We start from the raw sequence: 22,187 nt of genomic DNA, 5'->3' as shown, positions 1-22,187 counted from the left end.
AATACAGTACAGGCCAAAAGTTTGGACACACCTTCTCATTCAATGCGTTTTCTTTATTTTCATGACTATTTACATTGTAGATTCTCACTGAAGGCATCAAAACTATGAATGAACACATGTGGAGTTATGTACTTAACAAAAAAAGGTGAAATAACTGAAAACATGTTTTATATTCTAGTTTCTTCAAAATAGCCACCCTTTGCTCTGATTACTGCTTTGCACACTCTTGGCATTCTCTCCATGAGCTTCAAGAGGTAGTCACCTGAAATGGTTTCCACTTCACAGGTGTGCCTTATCAGGGTTAATTAGTGGAATTTCTTGCTTTATCAATGGGGTTGGGACCATCAGTTGTGTTGTGCAAAAGTCAGGTTAATACACAGCCGACAGCCCTATTGGACAACTGTTAAAATTCATATTATGGCAAGAACCAATCAGCTAACTAAAGAAAAACGAGTGGCCATCATTACTTTAAGAAATGAAGGTCAGTCAGTCCGGAAAATTGCAAAAACTTTAAATGTGTCCCCAAGTGGAGTCGCAAAAACCATCAAGCGCTACAACGAAACTGGCACACATGAGGACCGACCCAGGAAAGGAAGACCAAGAGTCACCTCTGCTTCTGAGGATAAGTTCATCCGAGTCACCAGCCTCAGAAATGGCAAGTTAACAGCAGCTCAGATCAGAGACCAGATGAATGCCACACAGAGTTCTAGCAGCAGACCCATCTCTAGAACAACTGTTAAGAGGAGACTGCGCCAATCAGGCCTTCATGGTCAAATAGCTGCTAGGAAACCACTGCTAAGGAGAGGCAACAAGCAGAAGAGATTTGTTTGGGCCAAGAAACACAAGGAATGGACATTAGACCAGTGGAAATCTGTGCTTTGGTCTGATGAGTCCAAATTTGAGATCTTTGGTTCCAACCGCCGTGACTTTGTGAGACGCAGAAAAGGTGAACGGATGGATTCCACATGTCTGGTTCCCACTGTGAAGCATGGAGGAGGAGGTGTGATGGTGTGGGGGTGTTTTGCTGGTGACACTGTTGGGGATTTATTCGAAATTGAAGGCACACTGAACCAGCATGGCTACCACAGCATCCTGCAGCGACATGCCATTCCATCCGGTTTGCGTTTAGTTGGACGATCATTTATTTTTCAACAGGACAATGACCCCAAACACACCTCCAGGCTGTGTAAGGGCTATTTGACCAAGAAGGAGAGTGATGGAGTGCTGCGGCAGATGACCTGGCCTCCACAGTCACCAGACCTGAACCCAATCGAGATGGTTTGGGGTGAGCTGGACCGCAGAGTGAAGGCAAAGGGGCCAACAAGTGCTAAACACCTCTGGGAACTCCTTCAAGACTGTTGGAAAAGCATTTCAGGTGACTACCTCTTGAAGCTCATGGAGAGAATGCCAAGAGTGTGCAAAGCAGTAATCAGAGCAAAGGGTGGCTATTTTGAAGAAACTAGAATATAAAACATGTTTTCAGTTATTTCACCTTTTTTTGTTAAGTACATAACTCCACATGTGTTCATTCATAGTTTTGATGCCTTCAGTGAGAATCTACAATGTAAATAGTCATGAAAATAAAGAAAACGCATTGAATGAGAAGGTGTGTCCAAACTTTTGGTCTGTACTGTACATTAATCTGTATATTAATGCCCATTTTCCTATTTATAAAGTCTTCCATGTCCATCTAAAATAAACTTGAATGCTCATAGTGAAAGAACAAATGAAATATCGTTTTTCTATCCAAAGTACAAAAAAGCACATGTATAATCTCTATTTAACTTAAATCTTTCCAACACTTCTTTAGGTGGGTAAATTCAATGTAAATTCTTTTACTTTACTAGTGATACAATATTTGTTTTCTCCACTGCAAATCACTCATTACAGAAGACAAAAAGGACTTGTTGCATTAGGTGTAACACAGTCCAAAGTATTTTTGATGTGTGTTACTTCACATTATCATTATTTCCGATAAAAATATACGTATAGCTAATAATGTTCATTTCCATAAGATAACATCTTTTAAAAAACTAAAGAGAACCAGTTGGGACAGCAACAAAAATAGCATATTTTGGTGTAAATGGTACCTTACATTTCTGAAGAAATTCTGAATATGACACAAACATACCGTTTTTTGTTTACTAATTGACCCACCAACGCAATTCCATTGTCAAACCATGAGCGATAAAACAGTTATTTACTTTTGTACAGAATATCCTTAGTATTCCAGATAAAGTATCTAAACACCAGTGTTGTACACTGACGAACTATCTCTGTCGTAAGACACACAGGCACTAACCAATAGAATAGCAAGGCGTCGTGACGCCACTTCCTGACCGGTAGTTTTGCGGGAAGTTTGGTCCTCATACGCAGTAAACCTACAAGAAACAACAACATCAAGGTGTGTTTTCATCTTATCATTTGGCTAATAAAATGTGTAAAATTAAGTGACTGTTTAACTGACACCGTCACGGGTATCCAGGAGCGTTTCTTATTAAACGTCATGTAACTGCTAACGTGAGATACCAATGCTAACGAGGTAGCGCGGCTAGCATGAAAGCTAACGCTAACCGATATCTATGAAAAGATAACGTTGCTCGGTTTGTCTGCAGACGCAGCTTTCCTATTCTACTCTGCCCGTTAACGCCTTCTGTCATTAAGCAGGAGGCTTTCTATAACACATACTGGTAATTATTGACTCAAGCAATGTTTAATGTTGCCGAATGTAAAAGCTGCAATAACATTAGGCTAACTCAACGGACACAGGATGTGGTTAGATAACTTTGCTAGTGATTATACATAGAAGAACATGACATCCAGCCAAAACCATGTAACCATAAAACAACCACCATAAATCATTTGTGAATTACGTTAGGGTTTCGACAGGTTACGGTTTGGTCACATACGTCATATAAGAGCTAATTGGTCTATTCACAGTGTAAAGTAACTACACTTTGAAAACCTCCTCCCAGGATGCATTATGCTGTAAAGCTGAGTGTGTTTCAGATGCCTCCCAAAGTTAAGGCGGCAGGGAAAGGCAGAGCTCCAGCTAAGAGGAAGCTGGCAGAAGAGTTTCCACCTGGTGAAGTCCTCACAGACACTGGGAAGAAGATGTGGAAGCTGGGGGCTCCAATCGGCCAGGGCGGCTTTGGTCTCATATATTTGGGTAAGAATAGATGGAATGCTGTTCAAAAGTAGAACATGCAATGCTAGAAGACCTCAGACTGCAGACTTTTTCTCAGACTAAGATTAATGCCTGAACTGTGATGCAAGACACAAACATTTGTAAGGCTTTAGCTATTTCATCTATTTAAATGCATATTTGTACTGTGCAAAGTCTGACACTGCAGCAATTTATTTTAAATTCTAGTAAGTGGTGAAATTATTCCACTTCTTGTTCCCAGCTGAAGAGGATTCTGCAAAACCTGTGGGCACCGATGCTCGCTACGTCATCAAAGTGGTAAGACTCTAAACAACATATAAAATGAACTGAAATTGTGTGTTAATACTTTTTTCTTTTATATACATCATGTGTGCAGTTCCTGAAAGAGCAATGAAGATACAATCACAGACCACTTCCTTGAGTGCAGCTTAGCTGCTAAATTAGTTCCCTCTGTGCAGTAGCTGTAATAATACTGCAACAATGACCTGATTTACATTTATGTATCTCTAATCATAGTGTGAGTTAACAATAGATACAGTAGGTTAGCACAAGTGCCCAGCAAGTGGTCAGACTGGACTTTGGCAAGATCAAGTACAACCCCAATTCCAAAAAAGTTGAGATGGCATGGAAAATGTAAATAAAAACAGAATGCAATAATTTGCGCATAATTTTCAACCTATAGTTTATTGAATACAGTACAAAGACAAGATATTTATGTTGAAACTGATAAACTTTATTGTTTTATGTAAATATACACTCATTCTGCATTTGGTGCCTAGAGCATGTTCCAGAAAAGTTGGGACAGGGGCAACAACAGACTGGGAAAGTTGTGGAATGCATGGTCAAACAGTCCAGCAGTTTAAGAGAAATGTTTCTCAAAGCACAATTGCAAAGTGTCTGGCACTGGGGCGTTGGTGGCGGATCCTTTGAGTCTTGTGGCCCCATTAGGGGCCATACTTGGTCTGCATCGGTGTTTGGGTGAGTGGAGTGCATGAATTGGTATCCACATGATTGCCACGACCCAAGGTTTCCCAGCAGAACATTGCATTGTAACAAGATGATCAATGTTATTCGCATTACCTGTCAGTTGTTTTATTATCCCACAATTGAGAAATTCCAGTGTTACAGCAGTCAAGGAGAAAGAGTCAGATTCAAAATTTAAAAGCTAGACATGCAAAGAAAGTACAAAATTTATTTAATATTTAGTGCAAAGTGATTGTGCAAAAAAACAACAACAAGGGAGACAGTAAAATCTGCCAGGCACTCAGTGGAACGCTGAGGTTTTTTTTTTTTTTTTACAAATCTAGCAGCCACTTGCACATTTTACCAGTATTTGACTAGTGGATGATGCTAATTTCAACCCTGCTGCTTACCAAAGGGAACTTATTCACATGCTGAGGCTGATGAGTTGTTCAATATTCTAAAATAATTTTGCTCCAGATTTTGATCTGGCCTCTTCAAGTTTGTTTTCAACATAATACCTTATTATCTCAATGAAATATATGTAAACAAATGTATATGTGTAACAAAAATGGCAATTTATTATTTTGGTCGGTAAAACAATATGCTTGGCTGGTTTATATATTTTTTAATCTACCAGCCATTTTGGCCAGGACATCAAAAAGTTGATTTTGGACCCTGGGAACACAGAAGACTGACAAGTTATTTCCTCTCACTCAGACCCTGAGTGTATGAGATTGTTGACTGTCACCTATTAGCTGGAGTCAAATCAATTTTATTAATGTGGCCCACAATGACATATTTGCATTAGAACCTTTACAGGGCAGGGTTTGGCAGTAAGCTGTATAACAATATAACAACAATATACATTTGAAACCCAACTGAGATTTTGCTGTATTGTTTATACTGTGGTAGTTCCCTTTTTAAAATCCCTGACTGTATTTGGTCATTGTTAACAATGGAGCAAATCACAAGTCAGAACTGCTTCATACTTATATATTTCTTGTCGCTTACATACTTTTCTTTACTGTATACACTTTAATAGGGCTGTTACTAAATGTTATTTCAGTAATTGATCGGTCTGTCAATTTATGTCCCAGTTAAAGCTACTCTTACCTTTCTTGCATTTCACACAGCACAAAAATTTGAACATCCACAACTCCCGCCTCCCTCCAAAGTCCCATCCCCCCTCCTCCATTACATCCTCATTACGTCTATGATAGACATAGGCGTTGGCAAGGTAACGTTAGATACACGGAAGAGAAGAGCGAGTGTATCACGCCAAGAGAAGAAGAGAAGAGAAGTAAGCTACTACTAGCAAACTAAACATAACGTTACCTGTCCTGCACAGTCAAACTCAACCCCGGAGTTTTGAAACTTATCTGGGGTCAGTGATGACTGATGAGTTTTATAATATCACGTAAATGCTAGAGGCTCAGGGTACGCTGGGCTACAGTAGGCTTACCATTAGCAACTGGATGCTGTGTTGTCATATATAATGTTACAACTGATGTTACATTAGAGGCAAACTAAAAATACCTGTCCAGCAGAAACTCTGCGACCATCTTGTCCCTTTTTAGCTCAGGATGAAGCTGCATCATTCTTCGTCATCGCTCGAAAGCAGAGCCGATGTTGACCCGAATTTTGGCTCTTGCAGCATGGAGTTCTTTCTTAGTGTTAGCTTTTTCTGCAGTATTCTTTCTTTTGCCAACTGATCTCCGTGTTGGAGCAGCTGGAAGTGGAAGCGGTGGTCCGCATTTGTCTGCCATTGTTACGGAAAAAAGTTTATATCCACAAGCGTCCCTGTTACTAGCTTATTTGTTGTCTCACAGACTCACTCTTCCTGGTCGGGGGCGGGGAGAGATGCTACGCGAGCGGTTATGTCAGTCGGAGGCCTCCACGTGGGGAAGACAGACAGGACATTTATGAGTTTATATCTCTGGTGGAATTCACTTACATTTTAGTGTGCCATCAGCTTATTAATAGTATTTTAACCTAAACAAAGTGTAAAATTTCCAGAAAGGTAAGTGTCGCTTTAACCATTTGATTTGTAAAATGTAAGTAAATAGTGAAAAATGTCCATCACTCATCAAATTGTCCAAGGTGATGTCTTCAAATGATTTGTTTTATCCAACCAATGGTCCATCATCCAAAAATATTCAGTTTATTGTCATAGAAGACAAAGAAGATCTGCAAATATTCAGCTATTTGGCTATCCTCCATATACCCTACCCTATAGTCTATATAACCTTTATTCATATATATTTAGGGTATTTAGAGATTTCTTGGGACCCCGCTAATTGCTGAGGCTTCCCGCAGCCACAGTCCCATGTATTTGCAATGCTATTTTTGATCTAAACATCTGTTAAATCATATCTACACCTACATGTACTTGTTACTTTTTCCACAGGAGCCCAGTGACAATGGACCACTTTTCTCTGAGCTCAAGTTTTACATGAGAGCTGCTAAGCCTGAAATGAGTAAGCCAACTATCATTTCTTACAAGCACACGCACACACACACACACACACACACACACACACACACAACTTGAAGTATGGCATAAAGCTAAACTAAAGTTAGCCTTGTGATCATAACACAACATAGTCTCTCACCACCAGGGCAAACAAATAAAAGAAAGCCAACTTTCTTAATTAAAAAAGACAATCTTGTAGCTCAGGCACGGAGGGGCCCTGCAGAGGAAAGGAAGCTTCTGGTGGCACCGCCATTGGCCCCCAGGCCACAGCTTTGCATTTTATATAATAACAATCCAAATGTCAATCTCCCTTGACAATTAACTGTTATATTACTAAGGAACCAAAGGCTCATATTTTATTCATGCAGGAATCTCACGTTGTTGGTAAATATTTGTCCCAGCAGCAGATTAGCTCGCGGCCGCGCTGCCCACCCCCACCCCACAGAATTATACTCTTATTACTTTGAGCATCACAGCCATCACCCACTGTCACCAGCACCAGTTAGCAGTGTGTTCACAGTAAATTTTAGTAACCAAACCATCTTTGATTTCCATATTGTGCTCTTCAGAGATGTATACACATATTTTTAGAACATTTTGGACAGAAAAAGTATGCCAAACTTTTCTAATAATGCTCTTGTTCCACAGTTCAGAGCTGGATGAAGGCTTACAAGTTGAAAAATTTGGGCGTTCCTAGATACTGGGGCTCAGGTCTGCATGAGAGAGGAGGAAAAAGGTAAGACTTTGACCAGGACCTCCTCAGGGCAAAATGTATCATTTTTTCATGTCATCTTGTCTCTGGTGTAAATAAACCTTGTACTGTGCCACTGTTTTAATACTAGGTTTTACTTAAATGGTCAAAATGCCTGCCACATGCCAAGGTTTTTCCTGGCGTAAAATATGGCAAAGGTGGCTCCATCCTCATCATGTGCTCTCATGTGCATGTGTACCGTGCCTTCAACTGGCTCCAGCAAACCCTTTTCACAACCAACATATTTTAGGAGTTCTAATAATTTTATATATATTGGGAAAAAACTACTAAAAAAAACTACAAGTATTATTACATTGTGGCCAAATTGTGACATGGATAGTCAGTTGTGTCTATAATATGAATTCCTGGATATTAAATGTTTATCTGCAATTTTCTGTAGTCCCAGTGATATCCTGTGCTCCTGTCTTTTCCGATGCACTGTGCTACTTATGATAGCACCTCCACATCAAAGTAATGCTGCAGTTGCAGTTATACATGACACAATGCTTAAAGTGCAAGGCTTTTAGAAAATAGTGTTTTACATTATGACACTTGTCAGAGTTTTGACGAGAGCTGGAGGCGGGAAGAAATTTGACAATGTGGCTGCCCCCTAATTCTCTATACAGGAAAACCATGCATGCAAAAAACATAGAAAAAGTACATACGTATGACTTTAGTATTCAATTTAAAATGCTGCTGTAAAACAACCTTAAATTTTCAAAATCTGTGTGTAGAAAAGAATGGGATATTGTTATGATTTTAGTATCGAATTATTAAAAATGCTAAGGGAACAAGGTATTGACAGATGAATAGAAGCTCTCATTTTAAACAACCTTCATGGCCAATCGAGTATAGATTACTCAGTTTACAAGGTGAATTTGAATGCACCATGGTCGGGGTCTAGACCCTTTGCTGTATAAAGCAATGTAGATTTCACAAGGTGCTCCTGAATGCACAATGAAGTCCCTGCCCCTGTGATCGTCAAACTCATCTCCAACTCATACAGAAGAAAGAGGAAAGAAACAGCACAAACATAAATGACACCAAAGTGTGGTAGAGACTCTCAGCATAGTTTTTTGTTACATGACTTTTTTGGTACAAAGATTTACCTGCCAGTGTGACAGACAGCCTTCTGAGATTTACTTGCCAAACAGAAAATCTGTCTGCATTTGGCCCTTGGTGGGTGTTAATTTCGGACCCTGGGGCAGACATTTCCAAATGTATTTGGAACTGGTATTGGTACTTACATTTGATCAGCCTTTGAGTAATCTGAACAACCCTAACTCTAATCATTCCATTGCAAAGTTCTGCTGTTCTGCAGTGCCATATGTCGATTGCTTTTACTTTTAACATATTTATTACTTTAATGTAACAGTTACATCAACAATTCAGTAACAGAGCTTGTCTGACACTTCAGGAGTACTTAAGTATTCTATGTACCTTCCAGGTATAGGTTCATGGTTATTGACAGGCTCGGCACAGACCTGCAGAAGAAGTTTGAAGAAAGTGGAAGGAGGTTCCCCAGAAAACTGGTTCTGCAGCTCGGTCTTCGACTGGTTGGTTATTTCATGATCAGATGGTTTCATTTCACTTTTATGTTTTCCACTGAATTGCAAAGAAGTTGCAAACTACAATGGAATTACAAGAATTTTGAGGGAATTTGCTAACTAGGCTAACTCAAGTCAGTGGGAAAGCATGCAAGCATTAGTGATAAATCTTGACAAGTATATTGGCTGGATGGATATATGGGTCCATGTTGGGAATTGGTAGATATAGCAGTATCTGCATACTGTAACTGTCAGCTGCTAAGTATCAGGAAACTGAAGTAAAGAAACAGTCTCCATTATATAGTTTGTCTTACAGAAAGCACTTCTGTTTTTACAGTGTAGAATGTCTCTTTCTGTGCATATGTTAGGAACACTTTTAAAAACAAATTTGATATATACTTTGCAAAAGTGCAATGTATTGAGCCTGTTTTTATTTTAGGTTACAGTATTTTATTATATCACTATCATTCTCAATTTCTATTTCCCTTTTTAATTGATTGTTTTTATTGTTTTAAATTGTGTCTTGTTGCTTTTAATGTCTCTGTAAAGCACTTTGAATTGCCTTGTGTTGAATTGTGCTATACAAATAAACTTGCCTTGCCTTGCCTTGCCTTTTTGCATGCTGTTGTATGGCTACAGGAAGAGGCTAGATCAAGTGACCTTTTTTGTAAGCCTGTGTCCAGACTGTTGAGATATCATTGACACTTGGCTGTGACCACCTCCACATGTGGTCTGGAAGTTGCATTTGGATTACTATGCATTCTGCGTCTATTTACTGCAGCATTAACATGTGTTTTTTTTCTCCTTTTCAATACTAATGTTAAGAGTTATGACCTTTCTTTTCCTTTTTTAGCTGGATATTCTGGAGTATGTCCATGATCATGAGTATGTGCATGCTGACATAAAGGCATCCAACCTCATGTTGAGCCACAGTGATCCCAACCAGGTCAGTAAAAGTTTAAGCATCCTATGACTAAAATCATCACATTCTGCTTTTTGTAAATGAAAAGGAAATGGGCTTTTCACAACCCTTAACGTTAACTTCAACTCTCCTCTGCATTTGGTAATGTTGGGGAAACAAAGGTGCTACTGGGAGGTTATTGTGTTTTTTGACCATAAAGCACTTGTGCTGCTTCATTAGATTAAATTAAGGCCTGGAGAAGAGTGTGTGCATATGTGTGTGCATGTGTGCGTTCCAAATGGGAAGATTAGATGGCAGCAGCTAAAAGCTTTTTCTACCAAACAAGGCAGGGGCAAATATTTAATTTTAAGATTAATAATGTATCATTGGTGATGTTATTAAAGAGCTATTTATAAATGACAATTTAAAAATCGGCCCCTCAGGATTTTATTATTAGGTACAGTTGTTTATTTTTTTATATTATTTTTTTTATTTTTTATTATTATTTTTTTTTGTTTAGCTGCACGTTTTAGATGTTCTCCCCTCGAGTTACTGGGATATAGGTTTGGATGCATGTTTCTTTATTGAAGTCAAGAAGCATCTTATACTAAACAATGATGAAGCTTATGTGAGTGGAATTACAATTTAAATTCAGTAACGGGTGGAATTATCTGCTCTTCATGCTTTCAGATTGATTCCTGGAAACATGAGACATTTTTTTGTAAATGTAAAATGTGTTAAATGTCATCTTGTTCTTAGTCTGTTTGCGTGTCTGAATCAGCATCTTTTTGTAGGTTTACTTAGTAGATTATGGGCTGGCATATAGGTACGCACCCGACAGTGTCCTCAAAGAGTACAAGGAAGACCCCAAGAGATGTCATGATGGTACAATTGAGTTCACAAGCATTGACGCCCACAAAGGAGCAAGTATGTATAAGTATGCTACCAGCAGTTTTATAACCCCAAATACAGCTTTTAAAACCAGACTGCCAGGTCTTTAATTCTATGATGTGGTGAAAATGTGCTTAAAAAAGCAAAAAAGAATGAAAAGTTTTATTGTATGCCACTGGACACAATAATTACACCATGCATCATATATAGGATAAACTGACAGGTGGAATCTTGAACCTAGAGACACAAGCATTACCTCTGTCATCATTAATTAGGGACCTCGGCCAACAGCCTATTGTTTTTGGTATGTTTATTATTATTCTTTATTCTTTCTTCTGCCGTCTCTTTGAGCTGAAATTTGCCCCCCTAAACATGCTCAAAAACTCAACAAAATTGGCACACATGTCAGGACTGGCGAAAAATTTGATAAAATGAAAAAATTAACCCCAAAAGTGCCAGAATGGGCTCTGTAGTGCCACCTAGACACACTAAAATGGCCACTGCGGCCGTAGGAATTTCGTAGAAAGATCGAACCAAAATTGGCTTGTTCGTCTCATTACACCTACAAATCACACGCTGACACCCCTGACCTAAATCCAACAGGAAGTGAGCTAGTGCCTCTGAAAGTAACATGAGCAAATGTGGAGAAATTGTCAGCTGTGAGCTAGAGTGGAGAGGGGTCTAAAATCGTTTAAAACTTTTGTCTTTAACTGTCTACGTGAGCTGGAGGCCGAAACGGCAGGAGTCCAAGGTCCCACCCAGCGCTGCTTGCAGCTTTAATTTGGGATACTTTTGCCATTAAAGGCTTTGTATAAGTTTGGTTTAGTTATTGAGGCAAAAAGTAGAGGCCACATTGGATGAAGCGGATGGGCTACTACATACAAACTGATTCCTATAGCACATAGCAGGTGTGTCCCCTCACATGTAGGTAATCTTCTAAGTACTTAAATCTGTCTCCCAGCTACTTAATTGGAAGAAAAATCCCATTATTATCATTCAGCATTTTGGAGAATGCAATTATTCACTTCTGTCTCTCTTCTGAGAATGAGTTGAGAAGGTCAGTGTTGTAGTAGAATACAGAGCTGAAGTCAGGATAAAAGGTTGTTCATCAAATATAGTTCCAGTTTCCACCTTAAAACCACAACTTGTAGTTCTTACATTTCTGTTTGCGTATGTATCAAACTCACAAGATTCATGGTCTTGGTAGATGTGTTTTTGAATGACCAGACTAGGTTTTTCTCCCTGCTACCAGTCTTAATGCTTAGGCAGGCTAATAATATCCCTGCTCCAGCTTTGAACTAAACACATTAGCATGACATTGATATTAATCTTCTAATCTCAGTCTTGGAAAAAAACACATAAGTACAATTTCCAAAATGTGTAGGCTAACTACTCAAATAATGGATTTGTTGTAAGTCGTAGGTAGGCAAGTAGGGCTGGGCGATATGGCGTATAAATAGTATTGTGATATTTGTGGGCTGTATGGTAATACATGGTATATACAGTACAGGCCAAAAGTTTGGACACACCTTCTCATTCAATGCGTTTTCTTTATTTTCATGACTATTTACATTGTAGATTCTCACTGAAGGCATCAAAACTATGAATGAACACATGTGGAGTTATGTACTTAACAAAAAAAGGTGAAATAACTGAAAACATGTTTTATATTCTAGTTTCTTCAAAATAGCCACCCTTTGCTCTGATTACTGCTTTGCACACTCTTGGCATTCTCTCCATGAGCTTCAAGAGGTAGTCACCTGAAATGGTTTCCACTTCACAGGTGTGCCTTATCAGGGTTAATTAGTGGAATTTCTTGCTTTATCAATGGGGTTGGGACCATCAGTTGTGTTGTGCAGAAGTCAGGTTAATACACAGCCGACAGCCCTATTGGACAACTGTTAAAATTCATATTATGGCAAGAACCAATCAGCTAACTAAAGAAAAACGAGTGGCCATCATTACTTTAAGAAATGAAGGTCAGTCAGTCCGGAAAATTGCAAAAACTTTAAATGTGTCCCCAAGTGGAGTCGCAAAAACCATCAAGCGCTACAATGAAACTGGCACACATGAGGACCGACCCAGGAAAGGAAGACCAAGAGTCACCTCTGCTTCTGAGGATAAGTTCATCCGAGTCACCAGCCTCAGAAATGGCAAGTTAACAGCAGCTCAGATCAGAGACCAGATGAATGCCACACAGAGTTCTAGCAGCAGACCCATCTCTAGAACAACTGTTAAGAGGAGACTGCGCCAATCAGGCCTTCATGGTCAAATAGCTGCTAGGAAACCACTGCTAAGGAGAGGCAACAAGCAGAAGAGATTTGTTTGGGCCAAGAAACACAAGGAATGGACATTAGACCAGTGGAAATCTGTGCTTTGGTCTGATGAGTCCAAATTTGAGATCTTTGGTTCCAACCGCCGTGTCTTTGTGAGACGCAGAAAAGGTGAACGGATGGATTCCACATGCCTGGTTCCCACTGTGAAGCATGGAGGAGGAGGTGTGATGGTGTGGGGGTGTTTTGCTGGTGACACTGTTGGGGATTTATTCAAAATTGAAGGCACACTGAACCAGCATGGCTACCACAGCATCCTGCAGCGACATGCCATCCCATCCGGTTTGCGTTTAGTTGGACGATCATTTATTTTTCAACAGGACAATAACCCCAAACACACCTCCAGGCTGTGTAAGGGCTATTTGACCAAGAAGGATAGTGATGGAGTGCTGCGGCAGATGACCTGGCCTCCACAGTCACCGGACCTGAACCCAATCGAGATGGTTTGGGGTGAGCTGGACCGCAGAGTGAAGGCAAAGGGGCCAACAAGTGCTAAACACCTCTGGGAACTCCTTCAAGACTGTTGGAAAACCATTTCAGGTGACTACCTCTTGAAGCTCATGGAGAGAATGCCAAGAGTGTGCAAAGCAGTAATCAGAGCAAAGGGTGGCTATTTTGAAGAAACTAGAATATAAAACATGTTTTCAGTTATTTCACCTTTTTTTGTTAAGTACATAACTCCGCATGTGTTCATTCATAGTTTTGATGCCTTCAGTGAGAATCTACAATGTAAATAGTCATGAAAATAAAGAAAACGCATTGAATGAGAAGGTGTGTCCAAACTTTTGGCCTGTACTGTATGTCAATATTTTAAAATCTCCTCTGTTTACTACTAAAATACTGAATTACTAAATAAACTACTTTGACAATAAAGTTAAAGTAGCTACTGTCATATAAGAAAGTTAAATAAAGGACTGCTACAATAAAGTTACATAAACTACTGGTAGACTAAAGTTTAATAAATTGCTGTTAGACAAAAAGTTCAATAAACTTAATGGAAGTCCTATTTTAATAAACTACCATTACAATAAGATTAAGATATACTTTATTGATCCCCCAGAGGGGAAATTCAAATGTCACAGCAGCAAAAGACAAAAACAAAAAGACATTAAATAGAATAAGATAAAAGTGAAAAAATAGATAAATAATAAAACATAAAATACATTAAAATTGCTACATAGAGATAGATAAAGATAGAGTACTATTTTAAGAAAGTCCAACTGCTGTTACAATAAAGTTCAATGAAGCACTTCTACAATAACGTTTAATTATTGACTAAACAACTGTTAGAATAAAGTTAAATAAAGTTCTGTTGTAATAAAGTTTAATAAGATATTGTTACAGTAAAGTTAAAGTACTGCTCATCACAGACTGGAAGTGTTGATGTTTTTCTGTAAACTTGAAGCGTTTATGCGATATAGTCATTTTATATATCCCACGTTGAACAAGAGGTGGTAGATTGAGTATAACAAATATATTGCCCACCCCTACATGGAAGCATATTATACTTGTAACTGTCATGTGTTAACAAATGGATAACTGCTTTGAGACTTTTAGTGCTGGTATTGTATTAATATCAGTATTTAAAAGAAGCTCTGACTTTGCTTGCCTCCGCTGATGTTGTTGTTTGGCTCCAGCTCCATGTAGACGGGGCGACCTGGAGATTCTGTGCTACTGCATGGTTCAGTGGCTATGTGGACGCCTGCCCTGGGAGGACAAGCTGCAGGACCCCCTCTACGTCAGAGACTCCAAAATCAGGTGCAAGAGGCACACCATCATTCTCTGCACATTCTTGTCTCTGACAGAGGTCTTTCAGTGAATGTATGAGGTTGTCTGTTGCATCTAGCCAGGCAAAAGTTTGAAATTTAGAAAAAGCAATTTAGAAGTTTTGCCTTTTAAGTAGCGAGAGGGGTAGTAAACTGAGAAATTCCAATCTTTTGAGGAAAAATCATGCTGCTTGTTTTTTCCTTCACAGGAGCAAAGACAACATCTCTGAATTCATGACCAAGTGTTTCTCCTCTCAAGACAAGCCAGGTAAGAGAGAGAGAGAGAGAGAGAGAGACAGAGAGAGAGAGAGAGAGAGAGAGAGAGACACACACACACACACACACACGGACAGAGGGCAAACACGGTGGTGAGTTTAAATTTTTTTTGGCCATTGACAATAGACAACCAGTAAAAACTGACCAGTATTGCCTTTGATCTTCTAGTTTCTCAAGCTGCTGAATGTCCCACTAGTACAGAACTGCCAGCAGTGTGTGTCTGTATGTTTGCCTGTCTGTGTTATGCCTCCACACTGGTGATGGCATTGGCCGATTGGCCGGAGGCATTATGTTTTTGGGTTGTCCCAACGCAATGCAACGTCTCGTGAACGCAATATCTCAAGAAGGCCTTAAGTGATTTACTTTAAATATGGAAAAAACGTCCACTTGGACTAAACAATGAACTGATTAGATTTTGGTGGTTAAAGGTCAAGGTCACTGTGACCTGGTCCGTCTCATTCTTGTGAATGTGATATTTTGGGACTTGAGGGGAATTTTGTCAAATTCGGCATAAATGTTAGTTTGGATGTAGTGATAGCCTGAGTGTCAGACTGAAGCTCCCAGAACCTTCAGTCTGACATTGCCTCCATTGAAGGCGATTTACAAGGGGGAGGGAATTTGATTTTTCCCTAACCAATCAGTAGAGATCAACAACTCACCCAGAATCTGACGTCATTAGTATCCATGCCTCGGGGGTGCCGAAAACAAGCGAGCATTGCCCGTTTAAAATGTCTCCGTCGTCGTGCATGCCCAGCTGCATCGCCGTTAAATCCAGTTTAGCAGCTTCCTTAATTTGGTCCTCCATTAACGCGAGTAGTGGCGAAAAACCTCAATAGCATCACTAATGTGGTCTGTAGGATCTGTAGCGGTCGCCATTGTTGCTATCCTCACCAGTTACCCACCGGCGTACAGCTTGACATCAGCGTGGCGCTGATTGGCTAATCACTAGACCCCCAGCGTTCATTGGTCCGTCCATCGTTTGGACGAGATAAATCGCAAATTCATTGAAGTATGCCAGACCAGAGATGCAAGCCTACTCAGTTGAGTGGACGGGGTCTATGGTCTGGAACCAGGCTAATGTAGTGATGAACTGACTACAATTTGGTGGTCAAAGGTCAGGGTCACTGTGACCTTGCATCTGTCTCGTTCTCGTGAATGCAATATCTCAAAAATGCCTTGAGGGAATTTTCTCAAATTTGGCACAAACGTGCACTTGGACTAAAGGATGAACTGATTAGCATTTGGTGGTCAAAAGTCACTGTGACCTCACAAAGCATATTTTTGGCCATACCTCAAGAATTCATATGCTAATTATGACAACATTTTCCAAAGATGTTTAATACAATAAAATGATGACGTGATTTGCAACTTGACTGACGTGTGGATTAAGGGTGGGCGATATGACTGAAAAGTATATCACGATATAGCTGGTTCATATAACGATAATTATTGATAATTTTTTTATAACCTATTTGAAATAAGGACCAGGAGAAAATGAATAAATTTTAACACATTTATTTTAAACTCAATAGCTTTCTTCTGATTTCAATCAGTCAAGGCACACAGGAAAATGTAATGTCAACACAACCATTAGAAAGCACTCAAATAAATGAACATACACAAAATGGTAGAAAAACTAAAATAAAAAAATGAACAGTTTTCTCTTAACATCAGGTAAAGCTAGTAAATGCTTTCAGACAAACATATCTGTAAAGATGAGCAGCTGAACAGAAGACTGTACAGATGAATAAGTGATTCACATAGTGAGGAAAGTGCTATGTAGAAATTAGTGCAAACCTGAGGTAGACTTGTAATGACATGTAACAGCTCTGCACACTGCCTTTGAATCGTCCCCCTCTTGAAGTCAAATATTTTAATCCTCTCTCTTTCTACAAATCTTTATTGTATTCTTTCCATATTTTGCCCACTTGTTAGCGAAATAGTTAAAGAACCTCCATTAATTGCACGATTTAAATGTGAAAAGTCTAATTGACTGACCGTCACCTGTGTGTATGCGGAGAAGGAGAGGGGCAGAGGAAGCGGAGCTGTGGAAACATCCTGCAGTCCGACATACTATCATGCGTTTTAATAACTTATTAGACGGATATATATAGAGGAAGGCGACGTTTAGAGAGCAAGCCCAAATAAGCAACTCCACTTTAGAGACAAGCCCAGAAAACTGCAGCCCGCAACTACCAATATTTGTAAGTGACTTTACCAAAAAACAAGCCCAAAGTCGCAGCTTATAAGCCGACCTTGTGTTCACACATGAGGATGGCGTTGTTAGCTGTTTGCGTGACACTGTTGCGAGGTTACCAGGGTGCAAGTGAGTGTGTTCATGCAACCAACCTTGCACAGCCTGATTCCGAGGGTAACTTGCGCGGCTTTCCTGGTGTTTTTCCCGACAGAATACAGTAACATTATCAAACATTATACCGAACGTTTTTTCTATCAACGGCGCATATGTGTTTATTGCAATATATGTTATCATTTTATCGTCCACCACTAGTGTGGAGGCATGTAACTACAAGGCAGCAATTCTAGTTTCAGTCTAGCTAATAATTTGTCAAACATCAAGGTTAAACCAGTCCCTCAGTGACATGAGCATTAATCAGAAAGGTTTAAGAACAAAGCACCTCACCGTACTCAACAAACATGCTGAGACATACATGCACACACACAAGTAGTAAGAGGGTAATTAAAGGTATACTATACCGAAATTGTCGGGTACTGTTTGTAACATTAAACTTGGCCCCTCCTCCTTGCACTGCTTTTATGTACACTGCAAGCTACTAATGTAGGAACATTACAGTTGTTTTACTGGAAAACCAAATGCCTTAGCAAGCTCACCAAGCTAACCGCCGGCACAGCCACTCTTCATCTGCATCCTCTTCTACATTTGATAAGCAAATCTTCGTAATTTGAAACAAGACACTTTTTGATGTATTTGTGCCCATTTCTGGCCTCAGAGAGGTCAGGACCAGCTCTGCTTTGTCACTTGGTTAAATGATATGATATACACTGTTACATTTTTTCAACTTCAGGTAGCTCTGTCTTTCTCAGCATACATATGTTTGCATCTCTGAGTAATTTATATATTTATTGAAAATGTACATTATTGAAAATTAGCTACCAGCTATGTTTGGCATTTTTGGTTGTTATAGGCCATTGTTAGTAATGTTGCAAATCAGTGAGCAAAAGTGCTTTATGCTGCTTTTAATTTGTAATGTATCACAATATACAGTATATTGCTGTCACAATATAAAATTCCTTTCATCATCATAAAGGATTTTAATCCTATCTCCCGTTCCTAAATACTGAAGTAAATCACATGCTTCATTTATATTCATTCACATCTAACTGTAGTCCTTCAAACTTAGACCTACTTGGTCCTCATTAGGACAGAAGTCTAGTAACACTCCACAGTAAACATTTTTAGTTCAGACTAGGCATGTGCCTGTATGAGATTTTGACGGTATGATAACCGTGGGCAAAAATACCACGGTAATCGGTATTACCGTGGTAATAATAATAATAATAATAATAATAACAATAATAATAATAATAAAACTCTACACTTTAAAACGGTAGGCTAATATTTGTTTGACCGTTCATGAGCGACAGTACTTACCAGGCATCTCCTGTCAGTGCAACGCATCATCACACCAGTTGCTTAAATGTGTAATATAGATGGTCACTCCGCCCAGCAGCTTGTTGAGCTCCTCGTCATTGCTGACAGCCAGCTGCCAGTGACGGGGGATGATACGGGTCTTCTTCTTGTCGCGGGCAGCGTTTCCAGCCAACTCCAGTATCTCAGTGGTCAGATACTCCAGCACAGCCGCCAGGTAGACGGGGGCACCGGCACTGACACGCTCCGCATAGTTTCCTTTGCACAGCAGCCTGAACACGGCCGACTGGTAACTGGAGCCCAGCACGGGAGGAGTGCGTCTTTGCCTTGGCTCTGGGGGTTCTTCTGATAGCCTAAATGGTCCCACACCACCGACTTCGTCCTTTTCGCCGGTGGGAAAAGTTCAGCTTTGCCTCCTCCAGCCATGTTTGCAGTTTGCACGTGAGTGGATTTACACTGATTACTGACATACTGACTGACTGAGGCTGCCCCCCCAATAATTGTGCTGACTGCAGCGGCTGCACATGCATGATTTCAGAGTGTGTGCCGGTTAAAATGTACGACTGGCACAGAGTTATTTCTGAGTTTTGAGTTCCTGAAGTTCCCATTTATGAAACGTAGCGTAGGTTACACCGTCTGCCTTTACCGTCGGAATGGAAAATGGGCGGTTAGTGACACCGTGACATTCTTTTACCGTGGTAAATCGTGACGCCGGTAACGGGCACGTGCCCAGTTCAGACTGTAAATGGTGACTTTTCACGTTTGCTGTCTCACTGTGGTAAGAGTTGCCATTTTAATGTTAGCCCTTTGACTTGCAGGCAGTGTGTTGGTTCAGGTAGAGGAGACGAACATGAAGCGTCAAACCTCGTTCCTTGTGGTCTGCTGAGCACAACAAAGTGTTGTTTACAACTCTATCTGAGTGTGTTTGTGACTGTGTGTCAAATCTGAGGAAAGGCACACCAAACAGTAATAGGCAGGATGCCGTGACCAGAGTATAACATTATGGTGACGACAGTGTGTTGGAAAAAAGTCTGTAACACATGAAGAGAGAAGTCCAAGTCCAGTCAGGGTTATTTATGAAGTCCCTCATCACAAAGCATGGATCAAAGCATGTCTTGGGGACATGACTTTTTTTTTTTTTTTTTTTTTTTTTTTTTTTTTTTTTGGTGTGTAAAATTCAGTGTCATGGACAAGCAGAAAAAGTGGAAACTTTTTGGTGGTTACTTCTTTTTATGTATCTCTTACATCCTTAGACACTAACAGGCAGACTGCGGCCCAAGTCCGGACCCAGACGCCGTCCTATACAGACCCGGACCTATAACCAGTAAATTATTAAGGGATTTTAAATTTTGACGGGATGCTTATATTTTAAGCGGTGTAACTTTTCTAGACTTTACGGCACCAGTTTAGCTGATCAGGAAACGCACAGACCAATTGCATGCGAGTTAAGCCATCCTACGTGATGCCACCCAGCCAATCAAATCTCTGCATTCCAGGTGATTAATGTGTATACAGTCAGATGAGAGAGGTGAGAGGCGAGTGACAAGCTGAAAGACGATAGACATATAGAAGGATAGAAATATAGAAAAAGAAAGACAGCAATACAGGGAGAGAAGACAGAGAGGAAGAGGCAAGTGAGCGAGAGACAGGGAGAAACACAGAGGAAGCTTTCCCAGGTCTGGGGAAAGTAGCCCTGAACACCTTGACCATGTTTGGCTCCACATACAGCTGTGAGGCAGCCTTCTCCACAATGAACATAATAAAAAGTAAATATCATTCCAGGCTCACCAATGAGCACCTGCACATGTATATGAGAATGGCCCTGACGCCATTCCAGTCCAGATTTAAAATCCTGGCAGGACAAGCTCGAGCTCAGTTCTCTCATTGAACAACAAAAAGTGGGGAGAGTGGGAAATGAGGGAAAGAAAGAGAAACTGTAAAACTGCTCAATTGTTATTTATTTATTGTAAAATTGGTTGAGACGGTTAAGTCAAGATGTGACACATTTAACAAAGAAAAAGAAAATTCAAGCTGTTGCTACACTTTATTTTATTTTTTCTAAAATTAAGCACTTTATTTTAAGATGCACAAATTTCAAAAACAATTTCATTTATTTTCTCCATTTTATTTTTAAATGCATATCTGTATAGTTCAATGTTAAGTGACAATTAATATTGTCGAAATGCTTTTGAATCATATTACTTGATTTGACAGATTACATGCAGACGTTGATACAACTACTAGGCTACTCCAGTATACATCACACTAAATCTTATCGTAAGTTAGACATTATGATGTTCCGTACCTTTTGCTTTAGGAATTTTCTCGAACTGAACCTCTTTGAATTTTAGTTGAATACCCCTGTCTTACATATTCAGGTCTTTGTCAAACTCAGTGCAGACTAATTTTGATAGATGTTTGAGTGCTACTTTGGCTGAGATGGATAATATTTTGTGGTAGCGTGTCATTGTATCTTGCCGGTAAAGGGGCTAAAATTACCATGTTCACCCAGGTGTTGTGTGTCCATCAATGCCAGTCAGAGCCGATAAATATCCATGACTACTGCAGAGACATTTGACCCCGGAGTAAACGCCGATAGTAACCTTTCCCATGAAATTAAAAAGCCAGATGTTAGTGGGTTTTTTGTGCAGCTGAAAACAGACATACCTCACCTGCTTACGTTTTGTGGTACCACTGATACTGTCAGAGAGGCAAGTAGCTAGCTGCAGGCTTATAGTTTATGAGTAGTTGGTGTGTCATGTTGTTGCTCTGTTGTGTTACAGATGAGATCAAGAGGTTCATGGAGGAGGTGAAATCTCTGGGATACCAAGACAAACCACCATATGAGAAGTTGCGCTCCATCCTGCAAGACGGACTTAAGGCTATCCAGGCGAAAGATGACGGCAAGCTGACTTTCACTCCTGTCAGTGGAGCTGCATCACGCCCTGCCCAGGTCAGTGCACAGAAACACACTAAAAAAAATTAAGTAATTCAAGGAATGAAAATCCTTAATTGAAATTCTCGGCTGCTTCCCAGCTTTATTTTTTATAGGTGATCAGTGTTTGGACCATGTCGTACCATGTAGTCCTGACAGGCTAGTATTTAATAGGGCTAAGTACAAAGTGTTCACTTACAGCACAGCTACACTCACAAATAACTAAGCCTCCTACCTTCCTGTCAAACAGTAAACAAACCATAAACCTTCTTGAGACAGTTATTAGGCTCGTTTCCACCGCAGGAACTTCGGGTTAATTTTACGGGGCCACCGCAGGAACCACCCCCGAAGGACAGAGTTCTGGAACTTTTACAGGGGCTAAACAAGTCCCTGCCTCGGAGTAGGTACTCAGAACCGCCCCGAGAGGCTCCTGGCTGGGGCTTGGGGATTACTTGGTGCTGATTGGATATACTCAAGGCGGGATGTGACGTTTTGTAATTACTATGGTTATTGTAGATTAGCTGGGCTAACCGTTAGCTGTTAGCCATTAGCGGTGT

At 40.0% G+C, this 22,187-nt stretch overlaps 1 protein-coding gene across 1 annotated transcript in view; it reads left to right on the top strand.

Annotated features, from left to right (window-relative positions):
- Window positions 1-2,268: 2,268 nt before the first annotated feature.
- vrk1 (VRK serine/threonine kinase 1) overlaps window positions 2,269-22,187 on the top strand; it is a 32,466-nt gene continuing 12,547 nt past the window's right edge. Inside the window, exons 1-11 of the mRNA XM_033643398.2 lie at window positions 2,269-2,404; window positions 3,010-3,169; window positions 3,408-3,463; window positions 6,537-6,606; window positions 7,251-7,338; window positions 8,801-8,909; window positions 9,754-9,846; window positions 10,596-10,728; window positions 14,663-14,783; window positions 15,001-15,059; window positions 21,479-21,648. Of these exons, the coding sequence (XP_033499289.1) occupies window positions 3,010-3,169; window positions 3,408-3,463; window positions 6,537-6,606; window positions 7,251-7,338; window positions 8,801-8,909; window positions 9,754-9,846; window positions 10,596-10,728; window positions 14,663-14,783; window positions 15,001-15,059; window positions 21,479-21,648 (1,059 nt within the window). The 5' untranslated portion in view covers window positions 2,269-2,404. The remainder of the gene's footprint in view (window positions 2,405-3,009; window positions 3,170-3,407; window positions 3,464-6,536; window positions 6,607-7,250; window positions 7,339-8,800; window positions 8,910-9,753; window positions 9,847-10,595; window positions 10,729-14,662; window positions 14,784-15,000; window positions 15,060-21,478; window positions 21,649-22,187) is intronic.

This window comes from Epinephelus lanceolatus, chromosome 15, assembly GCF_041903045.1.
Source record: "Epinephelus lanceolatus isolate andai-2023 chromosome 15, ASM4190304v1, whole genome shotgun sequence".
NCBI classification, from domain to species: Eukaryota; Metazoa; Chordata; class Actinopteri; order Perciformes; family Serranidae; genus Epinephelus; species Epinephelus lanceolatus.
Note: the sequence above shows the minus strand (reverse complement) of the source record. Positions and strands in the feature narration are given on the sequence as shown.